General features: G+C 43.2%; 1 protein-coding gene across 3 annotated transcripts in view; it reads left to right on the top strand.

Annotated features, from left to right (window-relative positions):
* POC5 (POC5 centriolar protein) overlaps positions 1 to 26,019 on the top strand; it is an 88,682-nt gene that overhangs the window by 8,674 nt on the left and 53,989 nt on the right. For all 3 annotated transcript variants that reach the window (XM_068248796.1, XM_068248788.1, XM_068248781.1), the window contains exons 2-6: positions 526 to 609; positions 5,260 to 5,404; positions 17,196 to 17,309; positions 19,923 to 20,131; positions 21,924 to 22,100. In XM_068248796.1, the coding sequence (XP_068104897.1) occupies positions 526 to 609; positions 5,260 to 5,404; positions 17,196 to 17,309; positions 19,923 to 20,131; positions 21,924 to 22,100 (729 nt within the window). The remainder of the gene's footprint in view (positions 1 to 525; positions 610 to 5,259; positions 5,405 to 17,195; positions 17,310 to 19,922; positions 20,132 to 21,923; positions 22,101 to 26,019) is intronic.

Genomic DNA, 26,019 nt, shown 5'->3' with positions numbered 1-26,019 from the left:
GCTCGTCATCTCTCCGTAATCCCCATCGCAAAGCAACACAACACGGCGTTGGCTACACAGTTGACACACTTGTGTGCAGCCCGGCCCAGCGATGGCGCCCAAGGTGATCAGTTCCTGATCCCTGATACGCAACAGCAGTTGGACATGTGTACGCAACCTAAACTGCAGCAGCTTTTATTCACTTTTATCCATTTTTATTTTTTAAAGTTGAGGTTCAGTTCTGCTGCTATGTCCTCATTGTTGCCACTGAATCTCTGCACTGCCATCTGATCTCTGTGCAGCTATTAACACTTTGCAGTCTGCTTGTCCCTCCTCTCAAGTTTCTTCTAATACCTGTTCCATTTCAGTTTCTTAAGGAGATAAAGGAGTCCTGCATTCTTTTTCTCCGCACATGTATTTATGTTTTACTTCCTGTTCTAATATAGGGTTGAATGACTGAGAAACAATTTGATTTTGAAAGTCTTTTTTCTGTTTTAGTTGCACTTGAAATCCATTAATGTTGTGAGAAATAATGTTTTTGTGCAGATGTCTTCAGATGAGGAAGGCCAGAGAAGCCCTGTGTTACCTAAAGATTCAGATCATGGCAGTTCAGTGTCTTCTGATTTCCAGGTAATATTTAAGCAATCAAGCAGTGGTATAGTGCTGTGAAAACTGGTTATCCAACTTTTTAGGGGTTTTCCTGTTTTTAGAGGATTTTTACTTTAAAATGGGCTAAGGTAACATTGTTCTGACCTTCTGTATAGTGTATTTTGTGAAAACCTACTCCCATAAGAGAACTCCAAATGTTTAGGGCTGGTTTTACACTTGTTTTTTGCAGTAGAGATGTGATGCTGCTGCAGCTTCTGCAGCATCGCACCACAAAAGACCTCACTCATATGACCCTGCAGCAGAGTGCAGCAACTCCCACTCAGTGGTGTACTCCCTGCTGGGCAGAGGTCAGTGGGATATCCATTGGTCTGCGCATGCACGCTGCATCACACTCCAAAACTTAGACTCATTGCGTCGCCCTTAGACTTCCATTACCCCAAGAACCATGAGTGAAATGCGGTGCTTGCGGTAACACACTACAGCTCTTGCATCGGATTGGATACTTCCAGCACACTTCAACGAACAGCATTAAGGGGCCCATACACTTACCGATTTTCCCGCCGATATACAGCCGATTCGATCACTGTGATCGAATCAGCTGTGAAATCGTTGCACAAACACTGACCGAACGATCGATTTCCATCCGAAATCGATCGTTCCCGACGATTCCCGTCCGTGCGGAAGATTTCCCTTGATCGCTGGCGCAATACAGCGGCAATACATTACCTGATCCGGCCGGCGCGAGTCCCCTCTGTCCCCGCTGCTTCTTCTCCGCTGGGTTCCGGCTGGCTACTTCCTGTCCCGGCAGGAAGTTTAAACAGTAGAGCGCCCTCTACTGTTTAAACTTCCCCGGACAGGAAGTGAAGCCAGCCGGTCCGAAACCTGGAGCCCAGAGTGGAGAAAAAGACAGCTGAGACCGGGGGACTCGCGCCTGCCGGATCAGGTAATGTATAGCTGGCAAAAGGGGGGGGAGGGGGCGGCGGCAGCTCCACAGATTGTGATCGGTGTCATGCTGAAATCGATTCACAATCCGTTTGCAGTAAAGGCAGCCATACGATTCCTCTCTGATCAGATTCGATCAGAGAGGGATCTATCTGTTGGTCGATCTGACGGCAAATCGACCAGTGTATGGCTACCTTTAGGTGTGAAAGTTTCCATAGACTTTTATTGCTTTTGCGGCATCTTGCAGTAAAATAGGGTAACACAACGCAGGCATTGACTCCTTATGTAAAAGGGTTCTTGCCCTCTTAATTTAAAAATTGTGAAGACTCGCATATAAAATAACATAGGAGTATTGCCTTGCCCCAATTTACAACATAAACAGTGATAGTCCCTTGCCTCTGAAATCTTGTGCATGCTTTATAGCAAAAGCCTCCTCCTCCCCAGGCTGAGCTCCCATGAGCACTTGCCGCATGGGACTCAGAATGCCTAGGTGCTGGAGGAGCTGGGGCGTGAATACATTCATTTACATGCAATTAGGTAATAAATAAAATTTTTTAAAAAAAAGCATTTGGTTGGAAGAATGCCTAATAAACTATTTGTAAGGGGCTGGAAAATGAAGGCAGCAAAAGTTTGTCTCGGATCCACTTTAAAGATGAGCTGCAGTGAAAATAACATAATGAAAAAAAGTGCTTAATTTTTACAATAATTACTCAAATGATTTAGTCAATATTTGCCCATTGTAAAATCTTTCCTCTCCCTGATTTACATTCTGACATTTATCACATGGCGACATCTTTACTGCTGACAGGTGATGTCTGTGGAAAGAGATTATGCATTTTTGGCAGTTGGAAATAGCTGTTATTTCCCACAATGCAACAAAGCTTCCACAATGTGATGTCAGTACCCTTGTGCTGACATCACACTGTGGGAGGGGTTTCTCCACAAAATCAGCCACACAGACCCCTCTGATCTATTTCTTTTTAGTAGTTTCCCCTCTCTATAAGAAGTATAGCTATAATACATAGGGGAGGAACACTGCTCAAACACTCAGTACACCATGATGGTGCTGGAGGAGCCCTTTCTTCTTGGTAATCCACGTAGAAGCAAATCATAACACATCAATAACTCAAATAAAAACTCCACTCTTTATTTGTACTCAAGGCATGACCGACAAAAATGGCTGATGTGTTTCAGACAGCAATGTATCTTTAGTTATAGCCAGCCATAGTTAGTTTCAGCTTGGTGCATTTTTTATGGTGCAGGGGCGTCTTGTAGTGTGTCCTCTTCTAAGCTAGCACTGCATCCCTTGGGCCCCAGCAGAGTAGAGGCAGTTTGCTCCAGGTCTCCCCTCCTAAGCTAGCACTGCTCCCCGGTGCCCCAGCAGAGCGGCTGTGGGGGTTGCCATAAACTTGGAGGTGGGGAAGTGACAACATGGGGAGGGAAAAGACTTGGTTCTGGCCTGAGCATGTATTATTCAGTTTGTAGGATGCAAAGACTTTTTTTTTCCCACCTATGGGGGTAGAGGGGGAGTGGATAGTGCGTCTTGTGGACCAAAAATACAGTAAGTGATTTAATGTATCTCTATGCTCTCATGGGCTCTCGGTAAGGTTTCTGCATCTCTCTCAGCAGGTAATTTGTCCCCCTTCTTCTTTAACTCCAGCAATGTCAGATTTGAAGATCACCTGCTCCAGTTTGCCAAAGGAGTTCTGGTAGTCTGACGATCCTTGGTTCAATTTGCCTCTGTATTCTTGGAGGTTGCCTAGGGTCTGATCGACCTCAAACTTCATAAAATTATTTGCAACTGTTGTCACAGGAACATCAAGCTTTTTGGTGCTGCTCTTTATACGTTTGTTCTTTACACAAATTGTCTTCATTGACTTAAAGGACAACTGTAGGGAGGCTGCCATGTTTTGTTTTTTTTCCTTTTGTGCAAAACCAGTTGCCTGACAGCCCTGCTGATCTATTTGGATACAATAGTGTCTGAATAACACCAGAAACAAGCATGCAGCTAATCTTGTCAGTTCCGACATTGTCAGAGACACCTGATTTGCTGCATGCTTGTTCAGGGTCTATGGCTGAAAGTATTAGAGACAGAGGATCAGCAGGGCTGCCAGGCAACTGGTATTGCACAAAAGGTAAAAAAAAAAAAAAAAAATGGCAACCTCCCTACAGTTGTCCTTTAAGCCACCTCATGCTTTCTTTTAATTTGTTTCTAACACAGTTTTATTATATCTTTGCCACTACTTTACCCCATTGAGCTAAATAAATGTTTGCACATTTTGTTGTGTTATTAATTGAATACAAAAGACTGTAATCAGTTATTTATGAAGCATTCCAAAAAATATCTTAGCAGAATAACAGTACAATTTTCACACTTCCATTGCTTTACTGAATGATGTAACAGTGGCAATATACATGGAACAATGAATGTTCGCCTTTTTTGTTTACGTTTATTCTCACAATCAGAATACAGCACAAGCAACAACGTGTTTCGTGGCTTAGAACTTCTTCAGGTCAAAGAAGTACCAGCTGCAACAGTATAATTAAATCTGAGCCAACAATAACCTTTCTTTTTAAATACAGTGTTTTATAATCTCTCTTGGGCACCTCTATCCGCTGTTTTTCATATATTTAGTCACCCTGTTGGAGGATTAGAAATTTTTATGCTGTGCTTGAAAGGTTGTTGTTGTTTTTTTTTTTTTTTGGGGGGGGGGGGGGGCAGGAGCAGAGACCAGAATACCTATGCCGAGTGTGTGTGTGTGTGTGGGGGGGGGGGGGGTTGTTATCTCCCTACACGGGATACTGGTGGTTGCTGTTTTAAAGCGGACCTAAAGCAAGAACTTCCTCTCTGCTCTAGCAGATAACCAAAATTATAATAACCTTTTACAGAAAAAAAACCCATTTCCTTGTTACAGCTTATAGAGCTCATTCAGAGATGTTGCAGTGCCGTAACATCCTTGTTTGCTGGGAGCACAGAAAGGGTTAAACGCCTGTATTTACATATAGCCTGTGTGAACGGCACACATCAGAGCTGACAGCTTAAATTACAGTGTCTCCTTACTTGCAGATAAGGGAGAATTAGACAGGCTTTCATCTCTAAATAGACACAGGGTGGATTTCTATTTGTTGTCCTTTTCCCCTGCGGAAGAGTTTAGGTCCTCCTTTAAGTAACCCAGACTTGTGAGTATATACATATTAGACTATACCAGTGATGGCTAACCTTGGCACCTCAGCTGTGACAAAACTACAAGTCCCATCATGCCTCTGCCTCCCCAAGGTATGCTTAGAGCTGTCAGAGTATTGCAATGCCTCATAGGACTTGTAGTTCTACCACAGCTGCAGTGCCAAGGTTAGCCATCACTGGACTTCACAATAGTCCAGTAACACATACTAACGTACTACACCATATTGGGCTAGCGGTGTTCCTGTTTTGTTTTTTTCTTTTCCTAGAATTTCTGTTTATCTAAATATTTTCAGCAGTATAAAGCACTTTTTAAATGATCGCCAATGGTGGTTGTTATCTTTCACTGTGGACCAACAAAACCTGTCCCTAACTTGGTGCGGTTGCCAGAGCATTATGTATCCTGGGCGCATTTATTGCAATCCTGTTCTTAAAACGAATAATAAGCCTGCTTTCCAACAGCCCCCCTCTGTCCTAGCAGTGACATCTGTCTCCTGGTTTCATTACACGGTTAAGCAGCTCCTATTATTCTGACTCTTTTGTGACAGGATGAATATGACGAGCTTCTTCGTTATGCCGTGGTAACTCCAAAGTTTGGGCCTCATTTCCTCAGGGAGCATCAAGTGACTGCTGAGCAAAGCACAAGTGACAGGTACTCAAGTGTCAGAAAGTCCATGCAAGAGCAAGTTCCAGGTATAACAAATATCCGGCCTCTGCCGTCTGATATGTATACTGCATAGTGATGATGATGATGATGATATTCTTACTGTTTTTAGGATTTTGGCAATTCAGCCATAGACAGGTTTGCAGCTCCTAGTATGCAGATTAGTTAGGGAGGGGGGGTGTTAGAGGGATACCTACACGAAGTACCCTCTGCTGGTCACATATTGTACGACTACAGTATGTGGGACCGAACACTCTTTCCTGTCTATGGCTGAATTGCACAACTTCATTTGGTATTGCAGACTAGGTGTGAGTTATTGGCACTTTTATTGGCTGATTGGCAGTCTGCAGACCGATATAAATGTCAGAGCATTGTCTGGGACTGAACATTTGTTCCTCTTGTTTTTGGCTTGAAACGGTAGTGGGGGTGAATTCCCTGGTAGTGGTAGCCCCGGGGCTAGCCTGCGCCCCCCCCCTTCCTATGGTGTCGCATTGGGGGTCCTGGGGCCCCGCATGTCATGTGAACCAGTGTTTGCTTGTAATTTACTAGATCAGAATTTGTCCAGCACATTTCTCCAGCACATAAAGTACACTGTTGCACTGTATCTTAATTCAGTTAAAGTGGACCCAAATTAAAAATACAAGATTTCAGAAATAAAATGTATTTTTTAAATTATAATAATAAATAGCAGCCTTTTTTCAGCTGCATGATGACAAATATAAAATATTTTACATTTATTGGAGAAACCCCTCCCTTCCTTTCAAATTGCCGGGACAGAATCCGGCAAAATGCCGGAGTAGGTGGTGTCTGGCAATGGAGGAATTGCTAATGGCTGCAACCTGTATAACCCTAGTTATTAAAAGAGAAGGGTGAAAAGCATGCATTGAAATGCTCATAGGCTTGAAGGAGTGTTTATTTATCTTTGTATGTGTCAGAGTGGTGCAACTAAATATTTTGAATTAAAAAAATGTTTGGTTTGGGTCTGCTTTAATAATTGGGAGTCAGTTTTTCAATGTACGGTTGTCAATATGCAGGGAGTAGTATTCAATAATCACGCAACAGCTTGCACAGGAAGCATAGTCTCACCAGTTAATGCAGCCCAACACTGCCTAATTTCTAGTGCCAAGGACGTCTGATCAACTCCTGAGTGCATTGTTCTCCTTACCTTGCCCACCAAAAGCCATTCCATTTTCCACCATGTGTCATCCCTCAATAACAGCAGATGCATAGCCTAGATGCTAGCAACGCTTCTGTACAGTACTCTGGACAGAGGGGAGCCATTATTCCTTTGAGGGACAGTACTTGATATATATTGTGGTACAACTGTATGATATTTACTGTAAACAATCATCTATTTGAACTGACAGCTGCTTATAATGTGAGGTGCTGTGCTTTCATGAAGCATGCTGAGCATGTGTGTATGTGGGGTTCAGTTCTTTACCTCTTTTACATCCTATGTAGGAAATTCTATAAACGTTGAGGCTCTGGACATTGGGGGACACTAGTAAGTGTGGGTTCAGGACGGGATTGGTCCCGACCACAACTCTGTTTCTCCGCTGTCTTCTACCCATCCTGGCATTCTGGGCCCCGTGTTGCTAAGATGAGGAATATCTCTCTCCTGTTTACTTCTTCCTTTCTTCTTATCCCTTCTTTTGTCTTTCTCTTGTTTCTCTATTATTGAAATTGGGTTTTTTTTGTTTTTTTAAATAGAATAGAGATTTGTACAGGAATGGGGACTAATGGTGATGGTGAGTTTTCTCCTAGGTGACATTTTTAAACTTGTCAATAAAATGCCTTTTTAAATCACCAAGCAAAAAAAAAAATACTAAAAATAATTGTAATAGTACTTTCCATCTACTTGTTGGTACTTTCATCACTGCAAAGTGCTAAATGGAAGATGAAAAATTATCACCTAGGAGAAAACTCAGAGGAAAAAGTTATTTGCATATGGGCCCAAGAGATGAAAACTTGTAGTTCAAGCCATTGAGAATTTTAATTTGACCTTGCTCAGAATTAATATCTCTCTCTCCCTCTCCCCATTGGTATTTATGTTCTTCCCATTTTTTTTATAAATTGTTCTATTGTAATAATTTTTTTTTGAAGAATAAAGTCTTAAAAAAAATACTCAAAACTGCAGCTTGATGGTCTCATACTGGCCAACAGGCCTGGATTTCCATCACAGGAGCCTATAGGCACAGATGTCCTGGCACCCTAGTCCTTGCCCTCCATGAACCTACAGTCCCCGGCTGAACCACAAGTGTGCTGACTGGTCCAGCTGTCACTGCCCTTTCCCCATTTTAGCTACGGTGCTCCTTAGCATTAGGTAGCCAAAGAAACCCTCAGTATTAAGTAGCTAGAGTTACCCCCGGCTGAAGAGAGCTCTTGCCAGTGGAGTGCCTTGAGCTGGTTGAGTTACCTCTCATTTACATTCTCATCCGGACTCTGCATAGGGAAGGAGGGAGGGATTCACTGGGGGAGGGAAGTGAGCCACCTTTCCATCATCAGGCGCCTGTAGGCACGTGCCTACAGTCGCCTTATGCAGGCACCTTATGGTAAATCCGGTCCTGCTGGCCATATAGTTCATAGACTGAACTGGCTGCCCTCTGAACTCTATAGTGAGTTGCCCTTCCCTGTTCAGCTGCAAATATCGAAAAGTTCATTTAAGGCAACCTCAGATGTGCGAGGGTTAAAAATATTTCACAATGCAAGGCTGGTGCATTCCCTTAATAAATGGTGATGTAATGTCTCAGAGAAGAGCGATGGGAGTTTTACATGACATGAAAGTAAGCAAGCGATGGAATAAAGGCAGGAGAGCGGTCATCAGAGTATTTCATTACATAGAAATCAGAATGAGCCGCAGCAACAGGAGTGATTATCTGACTAATATAAATGTCATTAGTAACCTATTATATTCCCCTGGATCAAGCTCTGCAGTTTAATGGAAAATAATGTATTCAGGCAATGGACATTAAAAAATTAGCTCAAGTGTTCAGAGATGACATTGTAGAAACCAATCTACAGTCCCATAAAATTGCCAGTCACTGGGATACACAGCAAGCATCACAGTGATATAACTCCGGTGTACAAGAGGAAGTGGAGAAAAGGGATTTCTGTCATTCCTGTTGACACTGACAAACTTAAAGAGGAACTGTAACCAAGGATCAGTAGCTTATACCTTCTTTCTCATGAGAAATATTTACCCTTTCTTGAATATATCATCTGGGTGGGGGTCTGTATGGCTGATATTGTGGTGAAATCCCTCCCACAGTGTGATGTCAGGACATGAATCCTGACAGTTTCCTGCCTGTGTACCTTGTTTCATTATGGGAAATAACAGCTGTTTCCCAGGACGTCTATCAGGACAGCACCCCTTCTTGAGACTTGTCTCTCCACCCCACCGCTGGACAGGAAGCTAAAAGATAAAAATTTGCATAGCAGATATGCGGCAGCATAAATACCCCCCAGCTCACCTAGAGCCCTCAGTTGTTTTTCTGTCCTGGACGGAGCGCAGGGGATCCTCCGTGGTGCCATCATTGTCAGGCGGCAGGGGCAGCGGTGTTGCGGGCTGTAGCTGGAGCTGGTCAGGGGAGCCGGCGTGCAGCCCGGACAGCGTGGAGGAGGCTTCTCCCAACTTGGCAGCACCTATATACGCGCATGGGCGCGCAAAGGAAAATCCGGCCGTGTACCGGAAGTGCGTCACGCGCTGCGTTCCGCGTGACCGGAAGTAGGAGCGTCATTTGCAGGGGCAATTCGGCGCACCTGGATGGAGATAAGGTAATTACCCAACACTATTTAAATAATTAGCAGTACATGTTCCCACCTTTTGGCAACATGGAGGACGCTACAGGCCCTACTCCACTGCTATCTGCTGAGTCTGGCGCTGAACCCTCTCTGGTAAGCGGCACAGGGGTGCTCTAATACCGGGGGTATAGATGTGTGATGGGGTTTGAATGCTGCTGTATAGAGCTTCACTAATTTAGCCCATATTTTGCTTTATTTTAGCCTAAAAAGGATAAATCAAGTTCCCAGCATCATTCATCATCATCTACATCTGCTTCTACATCTTCTTCTAAAGGGGAAAAGAAATGTCCATTATGCAATACAAAGATGTCCTCAAGTCGGAAATTATGTCACCATTGTACAGATAAAATAGTGAAAAATGAATCTCCTGTGATATTTAAGGATCTAATGGGATGGATGAGATCAGAAATGACCACAGCTATTAAGGAAATCAAGGATTCCGCCATAGCATCATCATCATCCTGTATCCAGGGGCCTGAGGACCCTAATCCTCCTCCAGGATCCCCTCTAGTCTCCTTAAATCCGGCACCAGTTTCTAGGAAGAGAAGGGCTGAGGAATCGGTAGCATCCGAATTATCTGAGGGAGAATTAGGAATTTCATCCTTGGAGGAAATTTCTGAGGATGAGGAAAGAGAGAAATCGGGGAAAAATCAAAAATTTGCTTTTTCACCTGATCTTATTAATGATCTATTAGCTGCCATGCATAATACTATGGGCATTGAGTCAGAGAAGAAGTCTCTATCACAGTTGGATCAAATGTATGAGAGTCTATCTGATCCTCATTCCTCAGTTATCCCGGTTCATTCTTCCCTAAAAAATATGATAAGAAAGGAGTGGGATAACCCTGAGAAACGGGCTTTTTGACCAAGGACCCTTAACAGGCGGTATCCTTTTACCGTTGAGGATCAGAAATTCTGGGGTCCCTCTCCGAAGCTTGATCCAGCTTTGTCTAGAGTTTCAAAGAATACAGATTTACTCTTTGAGGATTTCGGGCACCTCAAAGACCCTATAGACAAAAAGACCGATAATCTTTTGAGAAGAGCATGGGAGTCCTCCTCACTTACATTCAAACCCGCCGTGGCGTCTACAGCTGTAGGTAGATCCCTTAAAACCTGGTTAATAGAGACTCAAAATAAAATTGCCACGGGAGTACCTAGGGAGGAAATCTTACAGGATTTTCCTAACCTATTTAATGCCACTAATTATATGACTGATGCAGCAGACGACACAGTGAAACTTACTGCTAGGACTACTGCATTAGTCAACTCAGCCAGGCGTGGTGTTTGGGTCAAAACATGGAGGGGAGACAATTCCTCCAAAGCCAAACTATGTGGAATTCCTTGCGAGGGAGAATTCTTATTCGGGTCTAAACTAGATGAGACATTAGACAGAACTGCTGACGTCAAGAAGAACTTTCCTGTTAAGAGGAGAGTTTTTCCTTCTAAACGTCCCTTTCGTGCCAACACAAAGTCAGAGTCTGATAATAAGGCCCCTACCAGGAGAGGTGGAGAGAAAAGATGGGCCCCTTATAAAGTACAGAAGGGTAAACCAGTCTTTGCCACCCATTCTTCTACCCAGGCTAATAAACAATGACGCCAGCATCCCAGTGGGGGGAAGACTTACCCACTTTTACGAGACATGGCAAGAAACCTTTCAAAATCAGTGGCTATTAAAAATAATTCTAGAGGGATACAGCATAGAGTTCTCGCAGACACCTCCTCAAAAATTTCTTGTTTGCCCAATTCCAGAAGACATTGTACAGCGTCTAGCATTGGAAAAGGAAATATACTCTCTGCTACACAAGAGAGTGATCAGGGATGTTCCAAAATGTCAACAGGGATTGGGATTTTACTCCCCAGTTTTCCTGGTAAAGAAACCTCAGGGAGAGTTTCGATTTATCCTGAATCTAAAGGAACTAAACAAATCAATAAGATACAGAAGATTTCGAATGGACAATATTTACTCTGTGATAACTCTCTTACAGAAAGATTGTTTCCTGGCATCCCTGGACTTAAAGGATGCATATCTGCATGTTCCAATTCATCTGAATTCACAACAGTTTCTCAGATTTGCGGTGCACCTGGAGGGAAAGGTAAGACACTTCCAGTTTAATGCTCTACCTTTCGGAATTTCTTCTGCTCCTTGGCTCTTCACAAAGATTTTGTCAGAAGTATTAGCAGTTATCAGGGACAGGTCCATATCTGTTCTTAGTTATCTGGATGATTTATTAATTTGGGGGCAATCTAGAGACTCAGTGTTACTACAGGTAGAATCCACTATGGAATTTTTGCAGTCAATTGGATGGCTTATTAACTACTCCAAATCATCCCTAATTCCTTCTCAGCTCATGGAATTTTTAGGGTTCAATATTTCCACTACTAATGAAAGCCTTTTATTACCAGAGAGGAAGGTTTCTGCAATACTTAATACTGTTTCTTCTTTCCAGCAGGCCCACTACATCTCCCTCAGAAAAGCAATGGCGGTTCTGGGACTCCTAACTTCTGCCTTTCCGGCCATTCAGTGGGGTCAATTCCATGCCAGGACCTTGCAAATTTGGATTCTGACAAAATGGAACAGGGATATAAAACTTCTGGACAAGAAGGTGTTCATTCCCTACAGTGTAAAGGTCTCACTCATGTGGTGGCAAGATCTCACTCATCTATCAGAAGGTCGGCTGTGGCATTATCCATCTCAGTTAGTGATAACAACGGACGCCAGTCTATGGGGTTGGGGAGCACACATGGATGGTCGTCCAGCTCAGGGACAATGGTCCAACAGGATGAGAACCAGGTCATCGAACAGCAGGGAGCTTCAGGCTGTTTGGTTGGCGCTACAAAACTTCAGTCAGGATATAAGACAGTGTCATGTGCTGATAAGGTCAGACAACAGCAGCGTGGTAGCTTATCTGAATCGTCAGGGAGGAACGAGAAGTTCATTACTGTGGTCCCAAACCAGACAGATCCTAAATTGGGCAGAAAGGAATTTAATGTCCTTAAAGGCCCGACATCTAAAGGGTACAGCCAACCAGTTGGCAGACTTCTTAAGCAGGTCCCCTCTGAAACAGGACGAGTGGTCCCTAAATCCATCAGTTTTTCAAGAGATCAAGGATCAATGGGGGTCCCCGGAAGTGGACCTCTTTGCCAACAAGGACAATGCCAAGTGTCAGAGGTTCTGCTCACTATGTCCCCTAGACAAACCTTGGGCAGTGGATGCTTTTTCAATAAATTGGGGAACACAGTTGATGTACAGTTTTCCCCCAATATCACTCATTCCACAGGTTCTGAACAAGGTTGTACAGGATCAAGCTCAAATGATCCTGATAGCCCCCTCCTGGCCGAAGAGACCATGGTTCACTTTGTTACAGAAATTGACAGTAGGTCAGCCAATTACTCTTCAGAGTCGACAGGATCTACTACAGCAGGGCATAGCCTTTCACCCAAACCTTCAACTTCTTCACCTTACAGCATGGAGGCTGAGTGGAAAATCTTGAAGGCTAGAGGATTCTCTGATAAATTATCCGAAACCCTGATACAATGTCGTAAAAAGGTAACCAGGGATATTTATAATAAGACATGGACAGTGTATCTGAATTGGTGTAAAGAGAAATCTTTAGATTTATCTTTATCTACGTCAGTGCTTGAGTTTCTTCAACAGGGATTACAAAAAGGATTAAGTGTCAGTACCTTGAAGGTTCAGACATCGGCAATCAGTGTCTTCTTGGAAAGGAGACTGGCGGCAGAAGAATACTTTATCAGATTTTTCCAGGCTCTGAAGAGAATTCGGCCATTAGTTCGTTCTCGAATTCCCTCATGGGACTTAAATACTGTTCTCCAGGCTATGTGTGAACCACCTTTCGAACCCATAAAGGAAATATCCGACAAATTTCTTTCTTTAAAAACCACCTTTTTGTTAGCCATCACATCAGCCAGGAGAATTGGTGAAATTCAGGCTTTGTCAATTCAAGAACCGTATTGTATTATTGCAGACGATCGAATTACACTAAAGTTAGACAACGCATTTCTCCCTAAAGTGGTATCTAAATTCCACAGATCCCAAGAGATATTTTTACCTTCCTTTTGTGCTAATCCAACCAATGAGAAGGAAAGACGTCTACACTGTCTAGATGTAAGAAGATGTGTGATTCATTACCTTGAAAGAACTAGGGAATGGAGGAAATCTGATTCAATGTTGATACTGTATGGAGGAATATCTAGGGGGAGACAGGCCTCCAAAGCTACATTGGCCAGATGGATTAAAGAAGCTATTACTACATCTTACAAATCCCAGGGTAAATTACTTTCTACTCCAATCAAAGCTCATTCAACAAGGGGTGTTTCCACATCCTGGGCAGAGAGGGCTGGTGCATCCATCGAACAGATCTGCAGAGCGGCCACCTGGTCCAGCCAAAATACTTTTGTCAGACACTACAGGCTTAATGTCTTATCCAGTGCAGACTTAAGTTTTGGCAGAAGGGTTCTTCAAGCAGTGGTCCCACCCTAAGATTTCATCTTGTCTATCTCTCAAGAAGGGGTGCTGTCCTGATAGACGTCCTGGGAAAGACCACATTTACTTACGGTAAAGTCTTTTCCAGTAGTCTGAAGGACAGCACCCCTGCGACCCACCCTGTGTGGGAAATATTAAGGTAAATATACATATGGTTTTGTTTTTTGTTGTATGCATACGTCCATATAATCTTTTTATAACTGAGGGCTCTAGGTGAGCTGGGGGGTATTTATGCTGCCGCATATCTGCTATGCAAATTTTTATCTTTTAGCTTCCTGTCCAGCGGTGGGGTGGAGAGACAAGTCTCAAGAAGGGGTGCTGTCCTTCAGACTACTGGAAAAGACTTTACCGTAAGTAAATGTGGTCTTTCCAACCGCCAATATAATAGTTCAGATCCTTCCCATCTCTTCCTCGACCCCGTTATTGCTGTACATGGACCCTCTGAACATATCCGACCCGACGAGCTTGTCAGATATGTTCTTGTGGCTGGGTTTCATGTCGTTTTACGAGTACAGCCATTTTGTGCCTTTGCAAGTACCTCTACACAAGCACAGCTGTACAGAAAGGGGAGTACGGCTGCATACTGTCAGAGGATCCCAGCAGCTGTAGGGGTCGTCAAAGAGAATGGTCCACAGGTTAAAGAGACCCTGAAACCTCCTTTTTTTATTTTTTTACCTCAATTTTTTTATCCAGTCCGATTCAGCATTAAAACCTAAGCTGATTTGCAGCATCCCTGTGGCAAAACAAGTGATTTATGGCTTAGAAGTTCCATGACTTTGCAGATCGCAGATTGTGCTGCTCGGGGGAGGCAGAGCTTTGCGCAGTAGCTCTGCCTCCTATCCAATAAATCTCCATGGATCTCCACCTCTCCCTGCCTCTCTCAGTGAAAGAATACTGAGAATCTGCTTAGGATTTAATGCTGAATTGGACTGCGGAAGAAATGAAGGTAAAAAAAAAGAGACCTCAGCATCTCTGTGGTAGATCTGTGTAGTGGAAATTTTTTCAACTTTATTGAAACTTTGTTACAAGTTGAAATGCCCATCCAACCCGAATCATCAACAGCTGCATTGGATTGTCCCATTCCAAAGTTGCATTCGATTTTCAACACAATTTTAATCTCTTTAATAATCTATAAACCACAGTGATGAGTCTGATCCCAGAGTGGGCAATGTTTACATTTAAAAAAAATCCATAAATACCTGCCCAAATAGACTATCCCTGCCACAAGTGCCACTCATCTGATTGTCCCGCTCTACTCTCCATGCATTTGCTTCCCTACCCTAAATGTACAGAGCAGGGAAGAAGTAGCACTGCCTGGCAGTCCCACCTATTAGCCAACCTGACACATGCAGCACATTGAGAACAGGCACTTGGGCAAAGTAATGATGTTTAGATATAGCCTTAGGGCTGGGACCCACTATGGGGTGCTTTGTGTCAATCGCACAGCGCCCACACTTTGCTGAATCGTGAAAGTGAGGTGATTTCATGGAAATTCCCGGAGTGATTACTTTTTGGCTACTGTAGCCACTGATGCGATCGCTCTGGGATTGCTCAAAAAATGCTGCATGCATTCTCAATGCTGCTAGTTGGGCCACCCCCATAGGGATTCACTGGTGTAGCACGTTGCGTATTGCCGGCGATCAGTGTTGCTAGTTGGTCCCACACTTTACTGTCCTTTTCAGTTTGTTTGGAAGTAGCTAGAGCTGGTTTTAGCAGCCTGTAGTAGAGCCCAGTACTAAGCCCTCTGAGCTGAGATATCTGACTCTCAAATGACTGCAGCTAGAGGTGGCATAGGCCTTAATATCCTCCAATTATAGCTGTGTGATTGGCAATATAGCCAGGAAACTAAAAATTAAAGGACAACTGTAACGAGAGGTATATGGAGGCTGCCATATGTAATTCATTTTAAACAATACCAGTCGCCTGGCAGCTCTCCTGATCTATTTGGCTGTAGAAGTGTCTGAATCACACCAGAAACAAGCTTGCAGCTAATCCAGTCAGATCTGACAACAATGTCAGAAAAACACCTGATTTGCTGCATGTTTGTTTAGGCTCTATGGCTATAAGTAGAGTCAGAGGATCAGCAGGACAGCCAGGCAACTGGTATTGCTTAAAAGCAAAGTTAATAGAAGAAACTGAAATCCTGGCAAAGACAGGCTGTACCACCAATTAATGAATACAATAGCTTTTTTTTAAACGCTTAAGTACACACGGTATAAAATAATTTAAAATGATGTGGTATGCACAACAAAGACACATTCCACAACACATTTATGTGTGGGAAATGCCAATTATAACAAGTGCCTCACCTCCTAATTGTGACTATCCCCGTAACCATCTAGGTTCAGTAATTGAGCCTAGAAAATAGGGACCTGGGTCTGTGATGATAAAGGGTTAATAAAGTGCTAAGAGTTATAGTGCAAAGCCCAAATGGGTAAACAGTGTGCAATATAATCATATAATTAAAGAGACACTTAAGCCAGAAAAGAAAAATGAGTTTTACTCACCTGGGGCTTCTGCCAGCCCCCTGCAGCAGTCCTGTGCCCTCACAGCCACTCACTAATCCTCTGGTTCCCCGCTGCCAGCTAGTTTCGTTTTTGCCGACAGGCCCGTCAGGACTGGCCACGCGTAGCTTTTTCCGCATTCCCGACTGTAATTAGCGATATTGCGGGCTGGAACGCGTACACAAATATGCGTTGCTGCATATCTATGCATTCGTAATGCGGCAACGCGTATTTTTGTACGCGATGCGGCCTGCAATAGTGCTAATTACAGTCGGAAATGCGGAAAAAGCTACGCGTGGCCAGTCCTGACGGGCCTGTCGGCAAAAACGAAACTAGCTGGCAGCGGGGACCAGAGGATTAGTGAGTGGCTGCGAGGGCACAGGACTGCTGCAGGGGACTGGTAGAAGCCCCAGGTGAGTAAAACTCATTTTTTTTTCTGACTTAAGGTTCACTTTAAGGTTCAGATATGCTCATGAACAATTCAATATAAAGTGCATGTGATGAACAACAGATATAAAAGCAGGCAAGGCAAACAAATCACGATATACATACATATTCCAGAGCAGTTTCCTCAATTTGGATGGATCAGCGGTAGCTAAGTAGTAAGGGCAGAGGGACGCACACCAAACGCTCCACACGTGGCGTGGTCCACGTGACCACTTCCTCAGGAGCCAGTATTGCTTAAAAGGAAATAAATATGGCAGCCTCCTTATCCCTCTCATTTCATTTGTCAATTTTACACCGAATCCTACACCTTTTAATTTCTTGTATATTTACAGTTTATTTTTTCCCTTTTCTTATGGTAAATATGTAAGATGTTTTACATAGTTTGTAATTATTTCTTGTAAATCAGAAACTTTGTTTTACAAATAACCATGAACACAAGGTATACCTCAAAAGGTTTTCTAGTGGGAAAGCCCTACGGCTGTGCTGTTTTGTACTTCTCAGTGTCTGACAGATTCCCTGGTGCGTCAAAAAAAACTTTGATGAGTTGCATGTAACTGCTTTGCAGAAGGAAGCCAGACTCCATCCACAGAAGATAATCCACAGAACTCAGAAAGAGAAATTCAAACAGAGAATCCCAGAGCTTCTACCTCCCATCTTTCAGCATCAAAGAATCCAACTGGTATGCTGCCGACATTGTGTTTTGTATTGTGATCTGTGTGAATATTGTCTTTTGGGGGGTTTAAAATGAAACGCCACCTAAATGTTGTGTCTGTTCAGTCAGATAATGGTAATATTGTTTTACTGTGCATTTTGTCTGGATAAGGTAAAACACAAATTATAGATTGCAAAAAAGTAAAATTGAAGCTATTTGAGGTCTGTCTTCCATTCTTGCTGATTATCACATCCTTCTCCTGACCCAGGTAATGAAAAATAAACAATCCTTTAGTCAGTGAGTAGCACTAAAGGTGTGTACACTGAGTCAGGCAAAAGCAGCACTGAAAATCTGAGTGCAGCTGTCACCCCCCCCTATAGGCCGTAATGGGAATTACAGCTATAGTGGCGCTCAGTCAGTAATTTGGGTGCAGTCAAAAGACGGAGCCCAAACTAATTTGGCTGCCATTTGGAAGCCAAATTATGTATTACTCCAGTGTCATTGGCTGCCTGGAGGGGGAATAGTAATTCATGCCGCTGGGACTTTTGCAGGAGCAGGGTGAGCCGTTTTCAGCTTTACCCTGTGCCCACTTTTTCCCGGTGCCTTAATTACACATATTGCCTTAATTACACCTGTAATAATCATGCTCTGTCTTTAAAGAGGAACTTCAGCCTAATCAAACATACTGTCATTAAGTTACATTAGTTGTGTTAATTAAAATAGATAGGCAATATAATCTCTTACCCACACTGTTTTAAAAGAACAGGCAAATGTTTGATTTCATAGGGGCAGCCATCTTTTTGGTTGAAAGGAGGTGACAGGGAGCATGAGTCACAGTTCCAACTGTCCTGTGTCCTGATCATCCCTCCAAGGTGCTAGGCAACGTAAATAACATAGGAAATCCCATCATGCTTTGCACAGCATCAGGGGAAAAAAGCCCAGGTTTTTTTTCTTTGATGTGTAAAGCTTAGCTAAAAATGCAGCTAAAATGATGCTTTGGTGAGAAAAACAAAGTTCTGATGCTGTGAAACTGTTAAAGAAACACCAAGCCTTTTCAGTTCTGCTGAGTAGATTTTTAGTCCGGAGGTTCACTTTAAAGGGATACTGTAGGGGGGTCGGGGGAAAATGAGCTGAACTTACCCGGGGCTTCTAATGGTCCCCCGCAGACATCCTGTGTTGGCGCAGCCACTCCCCAATGCTCTGGCCCCGCCTCCGGTTCACTTCTGGAATTTTTGACTTTAAAGTCAGAAAACCACTGCGCCTGTGTTGCCGTGTCCTCGCTCCCGCTGATGTCACCAGGAGTGTACTGCGCAGACACAGACCATACTGGGCCTGCGCTGTGCGCTCTTGATGACATCAGCAGGATCAAGGACACGGCAACGCAGGCGCAGTGGTTTTCTGACTTTAAAGTCAGAAATTCCAGAAGTGAACCGGAGGCGTGGCCGGAGCATCGGTGAGCGGCTGCGCGGGCACAGGATGTCTGCGGGGGACCATTAGAAGCCCCGGGTAAATTCAGCTCATTTTCCCTCGACCCCCCCCCTACAGTATCCCTTTAAGGCAACACAGCATGCAATGAGCGCTTTACAGGTACGTCATCCATATCTAGCCCAGAAGCTTGTACAGCTTCTTTGGAGAGCTTTTTTTGTGATGCTTCTGCCACATCGCAAAGCAAAAAATGTCAATCATATAATCCTGTGGCAGAGTGCGCTAACAGGGTCATATGCATAGCGCCGCACCCCATTCAGTGACTTACTCCCTGCTGGGCAGTAAGTACTTCACTGGGATTGCTGTCAGTTTGCACAAATGGCCGCAACGCTAAGTTTACACTACATGCATCGCCCAAAGACTTCCATTACAGCAGGCTCCGTGTGTTAAGTACAGTGCCTGCGGTAACACCCTGCAGCCCTTGCATCAGACTGCAATAAGTGTGCAAGGCTCCATAGTCTTGCATTGATTCTGTGGCCCCTTGCGGTAAAAAAAAGGGTAACGCAATGCAGGCTTACCCTGCACATGTAAAAGGGGCCACAAGGCGAAGAAGCTTAAAATAAAGAAACATAGTGATGAGAATACAGTGGAAGATGTGCAAAAATAGGTTATTGATTCAGGAGTGTAGTTTAGTAGAATGCCCGTTATTAGGGATCCAACACCAGTGATCTCTAACAAATACATTATTGTGTGACTCCATCTAGTGCAGTGATCTGCAAACTTGGCTCTCCAGCTGTTAAGGAACTACAAGTCCCACAATGCATTTGCCTTTATGAATCATGACTGTGGCTGTTAGACTCCTGCAATGCATTGTGGGACTTGTAGTTCCTTAACAGCCACAGTCATGATTCATAAAGGCAAATGTATTGTGGGACTTGTAGTTCCTTATCAGCTGGAGAGCCAAGTTTGCAGATTACTGATCTAGTGTAGTGTGTATGCACCTTCAGAAGCAGCAACGGCATTCCGATACCTATGCTAAGCCCACAAACAGATTAAGAAGTTGGCCTTTATCACTGTGAGGCCGATTAGTGCAGGTTTGTTGAGACTGCTGGTTAGTTCTAGAAAACTGAGCCTACTGTATAACAATTATTTACAATAGTGGAGACTCATCTAAAAGTTACTCTGATTTTCTGTCTTCACAATTTGTCATTTCAGAACAGATAGCATTTCAGAGGTCACCATTTGCATTAGGCATGGAGGCATTCTCTCCTATTCCTTCTGAAGCCATGTCTTTTCACGGATCATCCTCTTCCACCACTACATGTCCACAAGTGGAGCAAGTCAGGGTTACAGAGCTTCCTGTCTCTGCTGAGAACATGCAACAGGTGGAAGATTTGCTGGACGTGTGGAGTGGAAATCTCAAGGTATCTAAATTGCAGCACATCTTGCCCATGATGCGTCACCCATTGCTTCAGTTATTTCTGTTAAATGATAACTAAAGTGAGAGGGATATGGAGGCTGCCATATTTATTTCCTTTTAGACTAGGTTCACACTAGGTCCGGAACGTATCAGTGGCTCTGTTTTTTCAAACTGGAGCCACGGATAGCAATGTTAAAAATAGCAGCTGTCTTTACCCAAACAAAATACGTATCCATCTGAGTTTAGGGGGACCTGTTTTCAAAACCTGAATGGAACGTCTGAATTTGCTGCATTTTCACGGACCGCATATGGACCCAGATACACGCAGGGGTAGTGAAGGGCAATAGGAAAACGGATCCCCCTCTACCCAGGCAGTTTTGGACACAGAAATCGATCCATTTTCTGTGTCCCAGCCCTGTGGGTGTCAAGGGGGCCGCCATGCTGGAGGGGGTAGCAGCCAGGACGTGGGATTGCAGCAGATGGCGGGGAGGGGCAGGGACGGATCAAGACCAAGTTGCGCCTGGGGCAAGCTCAGGTTTTGGCGCCTAAAGGTCAGGTTTTGGCGCCTAAACAGCCATTCATTTTGCCGCCTTTTTAAGAATTCAACAAACTGCGCCTGGGGCAAGATACCCGCTTGCCCCTCCCCTAGATCCGTCTCTGGGGAGGGGGGGTCACCGCTTGCTTTATAACATTGATTTTTAAAGTATTTTAAGCAGAAACTAGCTGGAGTGGGGAAGGGGGTACCCAGGTGAGGGGGGGACAACGACCCCTCTCCCCGCTGTTCCTTCTAACAGTCTTGCAGAGATTCTATTCTTCTTTATAAGAAGCTGAAATGTCATACATTTGCTAGTTACTGACTCACAGGGGCGTAACTTTAAATCATGGGACTCCCCGTCAAAAATTTGATGGAGCCCTCAACGCTCCAACTCTTTCCTTTGCCGACCCTTTGTGACCTTTAAGCCTCATCTACACTGTAAAATTTTCCTTTAGATCGGATCTATAAGATGGATTTATTTATGTATTTATATAGCGCCGACATATTACGCATATATATTGCCTTGTCACTAACTGTCCCTCAGAGGGGCTCACAATCTAGTTCCTACCATAGTCATATGTATGTATCATGTAGTGCATGTATGGTCTAGGGCCAATTTTTGGGGGGTAAAGCCAATTAACTTATCTGTATGTTTTTGGGATGTAGGAGGAAACACGAGTGCCCGGAGGAAACCCATGCAGACACAGGGAGAACATACTAACTCCTTGCAGATGTTGACCTGGCTGGGATTCGAACCAGGGACCCAGCGCTTGCAAGGCGAGAGCGCTAACCACTACGCCACCGTACTGCCCACAAATCATGGATCTATTAGATAATTTCCAACCAGTCCAATCGGATTGCGTTAGATTTTGCAATAGATTTTGGGTACTTATCAAAGCAAAATCTATTACAAAATTGATCTGAAACAATTTGTACGTCTACACAAGATGTAATTTCTTGTTAGATCTATCTAATAGATCCGTCTTTATGAAGCTTTACAGCTCAGGCCACCTTGAAGGGCCATAAAACAAGTGTGACTATCATGGCCTTCACACCCATAAGTGCAGCCACAAAACACCTGATCTGAATGAAGGATGGACCCCTTTATCTGAGGGAGTGAAGTAATAGGGCCCCCTGCTGACCCATACTTTCTCATAGGCTAGAGCAAAGTACTGGTCCCCACAGTTTGAAGCCATTTGAAGAACTGCACATGGTGGCCTAAAATCCCCCTTTTCACTGTGTTTTATTTTCTAATCAATAGACAAATCTAATGGCTGAGTTGCAGAAATGGAAGCTCACAATAATTGAGCAGCACAGGCTGGAGATGAAGCAGCAGAGTGAAAAGCATACTGAGCACATTACTCATATGAGCAACCAGATAGACAACCTGCAGGGCCTGCTGCAGACCTACGAAACGTCCATCCGCCGGAAAGACGAGGTAAAGAGGCATCTCCATTACTCACATCTGTCTGTATTCACATCTGTCTGCATGTTTGTAAAAATTTTTTAATAGAGCTGATCATATGACTCACTAGTCATTCCAGTGTCAGATCATAGTATGAAAGGTAATACGGAATGTCTTTATTACTGACCATGAGCTGAAATAGGGGCTTTTGTAGGGCGTTATAAATACTGCTTGAAGGCTGTTCAGAGGTTTTGCTGAACAAAGCCATACCAGCTTTACACTACTGATTTTATCTCTGTTTTGACCTCTTAAAACCCCTCTATTAAGGGATGAAAGGGAACCTAAACTAAGAAGGATATGGATTTTTCCTTTTAAAATAATACCAGTTGCCTGACTCTCCTGCTGATCCTGTGTGTCTAATACTTTTAGCCACAGCCCCTCAACAAGCATGCAGATCAGGTGCTCTGACTGAAGTCAGACTGGATTAGATGCATGCTTGTTTCAGGTGTGTGATTCAGCCACTATTGCAGCCAAAGAGGTCAGCAGGACTGCCAGGCAACTGGCGTTGTTTAAAAGGAAACATCCATATCTCTCTGTTTAGGTTCCCTTTAAAATTGGCACGCCCGTGTGCACACAATTTCGGCAAAATGGACGTTTTTTCAAATGTCCTATTCTAGTAAGTGCACAAATAATTTGCCTTAAAGTGACACTGATGCGAAAATAAACGTATGATATATTGAATTGTATATGTAGTACGGATAATTAATAGAACATTCATAGCAAAGAAAAGAGTCTCATATTTTTGTTTTCAGTTTGGTATGGCTTTATTTATAGCATTGCATCAGACTGTCATATTCGCAGTTTAGAAACCACACTCTAAAACAGCAAAGCTAATGACCCTTTGAACTTTCCTGCAGTAAAACCTTATCTCAAGCTGTCTCTCACTGATTCTTGGCTGTTTGAGCTATTTAGAAAACAGCACGGAGTTTGATCAAATTGGTTGAATAGCCCAGAGAAGCTCTTTTGCATAGATAACTCAAGGGTTTTAACTCTTCCTTCACTGGAAAACAGTAGAGACTTTGTTTTTCTTTGATACTACCGGTAATTTTCTATTTGTTATCTGTTCTACGCTTACAATTCATTATCTGATAAGTTTATTTTCGCTTTAGATTTGCTTTAAGTGGTTAAAATGTTAGACGTGACTGACTTTTTACTTTACAGACTTGTACACTTGCCCAGTGTGAGTCCCTTTTTAAAGTTTGAGCCGGCACTGCTGTGCACTAGCATTGTACAGATGTTTCTCTGCTTTAGCCAAGAAGTGGGTACTGTTCAGTGGAGAGGGGAGGAGGGATGACGGGGAAGTGCGCTTGAGAGCGGCTTCTGGCATGCTGAGTACATGTAAGTAAAAATGCAATGTTCTTGTTGATCTGTGTTGTTTAGAGATCTGGTGTGCAGAATGACAATCTGTGAACATGCTAGATTTTCAACAGAGACCCCATAGAATAAACATCTTGGATTTTTTTTCTGTTAGCCATTGGACAAGCCTTTAAAAATACTCACTAGTCCTATTCAGTGCATGCTAAATAGCTGATGAGCTCTGGACATGAAAAAGAAGCTGTTCAGAAAAACAAGAGAGGATTGAATGCAAAAAGAATGTAGACACATTATGAAAAACATCCAGTGGAAAATGTTTGGAACAGAGGTCAATGCACATTGTAGATAGTTTGCTAACAGTATAAACACACTCTATCAGTAGAAGCACACTACTGACCATACTAAAGATGACAAGCTAGTGTTATAGGATGGAGCTAAAATCAGTAGTGCGGGTAATAATGAGATTTTCTAGATTCTCCTAACCTACCAATTATACTGATCATGTCTAGGAGAACTCTTGGAAAGGATGTGATTTGTTTGATCAGCTGATAATTTGAAAAGCTCTTATTTACTGGGACCTTTTTTGTAACTAACTTCAGTTGGTGATGCCAAATCAAAGTTGTTGTGTTTTTTGTTTTTGTATTTTTTTTAATTTATTTATATTTTGACCTCTATTTTTTTTTTTTTTTTTTTTAAATAATTATTATTATTATTGATTTATAAAGCACCAGCATATTCCGTGACTCTGTGCAAAGTAAGAAAAACAAACATGATGTACATGTTAATACAGACAATAGTGTACACCAAATATGGGCAATGGTACAAAATACAGAATTGATAATTACGTTAACAAATGTAAAATGATGAATAAAATGTATAATAAATTGCAAGCTACAAAATGAATAACAAATTCCAACAAACAAACGGGTGAGAGAGCCCTGCCTACGCGAGCTTAGAATCTAAATGAATGGCGGGAAGCAGCAACCAGAGGTGGGGTAGTATACAATATTTGTACCTAGAGGCGGCGTGTTTTTAGGTTATCTAGTAGGAGTACAACTTGGCCAGAGGTGAAAAGGGGAATGGCTTAATGTAGAGCATATTCTTATTGGAAAAAGTGAGTTTTGAGGAAGCATTTAAAGATTTTAAAGGTTGGAGAGTGACGGATGTGCTGTGGAAGGACATTCCAGAGGAGGGGTGAAGCATGTGAGAAGTCTTGTGAATGTGAGTAGGTGATTCTGTAGGAGGACAAAAGAAGCTGGTGTGCAAATCTGAGGTTGCAGTTGGGTTGGTATCTGGAAACAAGTTAGGGAATCTATAGGGGAGAGAGAGTGTGCTTTAGGTATGAAGTATAAGTACACCAATGCTTGAAATCCCTCACTCTGCTCCTGCGGCTGCTTATGTTTAGCTGTAGGATGTGCTCTGTTACTGCACGTAATGGTTGCCATACATGTGGCAGTAAAAACAATGGAGCTTACCGGTATGTTCACTATGACTTGCTGAATTGACAGAGAATCAAAAATTCTCCTTTTGCTTTCTTATTCCATTCAGTGTTGTATTTAGCCTCTGACAGTGAAGGGATCATCTGATATGAACTGGTTTGATTGAAAATGATGGCGTAGCTTTGCTTTTAAACATTAGAAATTTCAAAAACAATCACTTTTGATCTGAAACATTGCATAGAAATATAGATGTAAAAGATCAGCTCAGAGAAATTGCTGTGTATACAGGTACTCTAAAGGCCCATACACACGTCAGATTTTTTCGAACGACGGGTCGTTTGAACGTCCCGTCGTCCGCACGCCAAATCGGGCGTGTGTACAGTCCGTCGTTCGGGTGATAAGACTGGTCTTGAGCAATCCACCTGGCGGATCGCTCAAAATCAGTCTTATCACCAGAATGACGGACTGTACACACGCCCGATATGGCGTGCGGACGACTGAACGACGGGACGTTCAAACGACCCGTCGTTAGAAAAAATCCGACGTGAGCATGGGCCTTAAGGTTAGTGCTGTGTAAGCTTGAAACTTAACTCCTTGTTTACAACTGCTCAGTATATTGCACATTATGCACACACTTGCCTCTCCCTCCTTTCTCATCCAAACTGAAAGACAGTGGCAGACCTGGTTGACTGCCTACCTCTCGGATAAGCTTGAGTCTTGACACTAACCATCCCTTACTGCTTCAGGTAATGCTCTCTTAAGTCATCTAGGAATTTCCTCCCTGCCAAATTGCTTCTTATCGGAGATTTCAATGATATTCTGGAGGCAAAAATGGATAGTACTAACCAGTCTAGAACGGCTAGTTCGGATCTAGTACAATGGGCAGATGCCATGTCTCTCACAGAGATATGGAGATGGAAAAACTCAACGAGAACTGCTTTCTCCCACTTCTCATCTACACATAAATCAGCTGCAAGAATAGACTTGGCATTTGGAAATGCTGAACTACTTACACACATACAATCAGCCCAATATCTGCCCAGTGGTCTTTCCGATCATGCCCCCCTTGAAATCTCCTGCTCCATTGGTGCATATAAAAGTAAAGCCCTTTGGAAGCTTCACCCTAAATGGATACAGGA

This window comes from Hyperolius riggenbachi, chromosome 1 (assembly GCF_040937935.1).
Source record: "Hyperolius riggenbachi isolate aHypRig1 chromosome 1, aHypRig1.pri, whole genome shotgun sequence".
Classification (NCBI taxonomy): Eukaryota; Metazoa; Chordata; class Amphibia; order Anura; family Hyperoliidae; genus Hyperolius; species Hyperolius riggenbachi.
This window is presented reverse-complemented; position numbering and strand designations above follow the sequence as displayed.